General features: G+C 39.1%; 1 protein-coding gene across 1 annotated transcript; it reads left to right on the forward strand.

Moving 5' to 3' along the window:
• Positions 1–1,479: 1,479 nt before the first annotated feature.
• LOC131679828 (thioredoxin-like protein 1) lies at positions 1,480–1,971 on the forward strand. Its single transcript, XM_058960576.1, has one exon. The coding sequence runs from the start codon at positions 1,480–1,482 to the stop codon at positions 1,969–1,971; it is 492 nt and encodes a 163-aa protein (XP_058816559.1).
• The last annotated feature ends 1,945 nt before the right edge of the window (positions 1,972–3,916 follow it).

Here is a 3,916-nt window from a genome sequence, read left to right on the forward strand (position 1 = left end):
AACGAGGTAGTGTTTAGTTTAGTTATTACACTGATAATATAACTTCGTAAATATTATGAAATCGATCATGCAATGCACGAATTCATTCGTTGTTTTCTACAACGAAGTACTGTCGTGCATTGTAACTAGTAGGTTTCGTTCATTTCATGAAAATGAATGGCCGCTTGGTGAACGAAGGCTTTCGTAAATTTTACACGTTTAATGTACACTGCACGAATGTAATCGTTGATAACGACACTATTTTTCGTGAATGAAGCGAAATGTTTCGTTTATTTTAATAAACGTTTGTGTATAATACGAACGATTTCATTACTCACACGAATTTATTTCGTTCATCTTAGGAAAGTTTTCGTATTCATTATTTTTGCAATCGATATTTTAGGATCGATGTTTGACGACTAACTAAACTAACTAAAAGAATCGATCTGGCAAAATCGATTTTATTTCAACCTGCTCACCTGTATTGAGGACTAGAAAGATTGTGGTGTAATGAAATGGACGCTTGATGAACACAAGTTTAAGTAAATTTTACTTATCTAGTGTACATGGCACGAATGAAACGAAATGATTCGTTTGTTTCAATAAATGTTTGCGTATATTACGAACGACTTCGTTGGTCGCACGAATTCATTTCGTTTATTTTAGAAAAGTTTTCCTATTTGTTAGCCTCTCATTGTTTTCAGTCGATCTTTTGGGATCGATGTTTGACAACTTCGATTTTTTTTTAATTTAAAAATCGATGGGGCCAAATCGACTTTACTGTGGTGTGAAGAAGTGGCCGCTTGATGAACGAAAGTTTTCGTAAATTTTACTTATTCAGTGTACATTGCACGAATGTTGTCGTTGAAAACGACATTATTTTTCGTGAATGAAACGAAATGTTTTGCTTATTTTAATAAACATTTGTGTATATTACGAACGATCTCGTTGGTCGCACGAATTCATTTCGTTCATCTAAGAGAAGTTTTCGTAATCATCTTCCATCGTTCATCTCTCGTCTTTCTCGATTAGTTAAATTTTGTGAGGAGTAAAGTGCATAACGTTAAAAGTTAATTAAGTAGGTAATTTCTCCGGGTAAAGTAGTGGCCCTGTAACTAGAATCTTCATCTAACCGATAACAGCGCAAAAAACCATTCAGGATGGCTGTTAAAGCAATCACCGATGAAGCTCACTTCCAAACCGAACTAGCCGCAGCAGGAGGAAAATTGGTCGTCGTGGATTTTACCGCAGCTTGGTGTGGACCGTGCATTTGTTCGATCAGCTTCCGGCGAAATATCCAAAGGCTGTGTTTCTCAAGGCGGACGTCGACAGATGTACCGTAACGGCGCCGTCCCAGGGCATGTCGACCATGCCAATGTTTATTTTCTACCGTGCCAGAACAAAGATTGACAGGATGCAGACATTAATGAACTTGAAGCCAAAATACAGAAACATTACGTCGCCAGCTTGTATGAATCTGGAGAAGATTACGGTCATGGAATGTTGGACTTGAACACCTTCATCCAGAAGAACCAGTGCGAATGTTTGAACGAATCGAACGACCACCCGATGGTAAATGCGCTCAGTTCCAGCGGTGGTCATCTGGTGTCCGATTGTGACGAACAGTTGATCATTTCGATTACCTTCAATCAGCTGGTCAAAATCAGTGCCATCAAGTTCAAAGCACCGCCCTCTCACGGACCGAAAAAAGGTGAGAATCTTTATCAATCAACCAAGCACCATCGGTTTCGATATGGCCGAATCGCAAGTTTCGGTGCAGGATCTGGTACTGGGGCGGAAGGATCTTGTGTCGGGATCGCCGATTCCGTTGAATTTCAGAACGTGCAGAATATGCAGCTGTTCGTGAAGGATAACCATTCTGGTGACGAGACGACCATTATCGATCATTTGGCCTTCATCGGGTCACCGATTACAACGACTAAGATGGATGACTTCCAGCGGGTGGCTGGGAAGAAGGGTGAAAGCCACTAGATTGTTTGAGCCGCCGGGAGAAGGATGGTTAGATAGGATAGGTGCGGTGACGAATATATTTGATCGTATATTTAAAAGGTTAAAGATAGTGATGCGCGTTAACTTGTTCTTTTTATAAATTGTTCAATAAAATAATGAGCAGGAAAAAATCGCATATTATTTTGATATTGCTCCGGCAGAGAAAAACTCAATCTTATTCATACAAAACCAACGAGCAGTTCGCGATGGCACAGCTGAATCCGCACAGCTCCGGATTCTGGATCAATTCGAAACGAAAGAGGTTTAGGAAATCTTCCTGAAACCGGCGGGCACGGATTTCAATAGAACTACGAACGATTCATCATATGTACGAAAAAATTCGTATATTTTATGAAAATTGTCTGTACGAAACAAATTCCTGGCGATTTACGAATATATTCTATCAGTGTAGTATTTTATATTTTAAGCGTATACTATATTTTATCATTGTATGTAACTAAACGGTAGGTGCAAAGGTTCCTCATTTTGCGTGAATTAGAAACATAGCAGAGAACATGGTTGACGACTGTCATTTCGGTTGTTACCGTGGATCAGCTGTATTAATTACGGCGTCGTTTATGTTTTCATATGCTGTTCTGCGAACCTTTTATCCTCAGTAGAGTAAGTAAAAAAGGCAAAAAAAATGTCAAGTAAGTTTTTTATTATGAGCACGAGTTTTGTGTTAGCTTTTCGATATTTTTGTATTTGAAAAAATTCGGACATCAGAATGAAACATACGCATGGGGGCACGATCATAAAACTACCAAAACGAAGTGAAGAGGACATAAAGAACACAATTACATCTGTTCCATATGGCACCAGTATTCGATCCTCTCGAGCCGAGATCCTGATTCGAGCCTCTAAACAATTCAAGGTTCTCTTGAAAACATTACATGTTAGTGTGAAAAGAAAGTTTTCGTCATGAATGAAAGCACGTCAGATATTTCGCGTCAGTTAGCAATATAATAATTTGAGGTGTTGTTGAAGTAGATATTTGAAAAAGAGAAGGAAAAGTAATCCAAAAACTGCTCCGAAGCGCAAAGGTGATGGTCGCACAGCTAAGCAACAACGTGAGCTGGAACGCACAACTTCAATTCTACACTCTGGCAACGACGAGGACACCGAAGAAGTGATTCGTAAGTACAAAGCCAGACGCAGCTGCCAAAAAACATGTAGTTTCAACATTTTCTTCCGCGGTTTCATGATTTTTCACATCATTATCCTACCTGAATGACGTCGATGGATTGTAATACTAATAGATTACGAGAAAAAAGAAGCATCAATTGCATATTTTGGATTGTTTTTACCATTTATAAGTTTCAAGATGTTCTCCATCTTTATAAATCGTTTATTCTCGAAATGTGCTAACCGGCACTTATCATAAGATAGTACAATGATGAATGAACCACTTGCGCTGGACAAGATAAGTACAACATTCTGCAAGCTAAATCAGGGGGTCAAGTTGTTACGAATCAACCCGGGTAACGGTATACAGTATGCGGAAACAACATGTGTAAAATTTCGAATTGCCTTTCGGCTCGAACTAGCCACTATACTCCACATCCATCAAGCATCCAATTCGAACGAGTACAATCGAATCAGTTGGTGGTGGTACTGTTGTTGAGGCAGGAAAAAAGCCAAAAAACACGGAAAGGGCACGTGGCTAACCGATGATTATGTTGAGCCATAATAGTCGTACGTGCACAGCTGGAACAGCATAAACTGTGAACAAACAACTTTGTGCCAAGCATTGAATTGAGCAGAAACATCCGAGTCGATCTAGATGATGGTAACATTAACTTTATAATTGAGTTGTTAAAAACTTTTGAGGCAAAGTGTTTCGGTTGAATATGCCTTTGGCGGCAAAATCATGCATAATTACAACTTGTTTTGGTTGATCTTCAAGAAACAAATGTTGAAATCCGGC

The sequence above is a fragment of the Topomyia yanbarensis genome, chromosome 2 (genome assembly GCF_030247195.1).
Source record: "Topomyia yanbarensis strain Yona2022 chromosome 2, ASM3024719v1, whole genome shotgun sequence".
NCBI classification, from domain to species: Eukaryota; Metazoa; Arthropoda; class Insecta; order Diptera; family Culicidae; genus Topomyia; species Topomyia yanbarensis.

Excerpts from the sequence above, each read along its gene's own strand:
- LOC131679828 (XM_058960576.1), top strand. The coding sequence starts at position 1,480 with ATGTTGGACTTGAACACCTTCATCCAGAAGAACCAGTGCGAATGTTTG.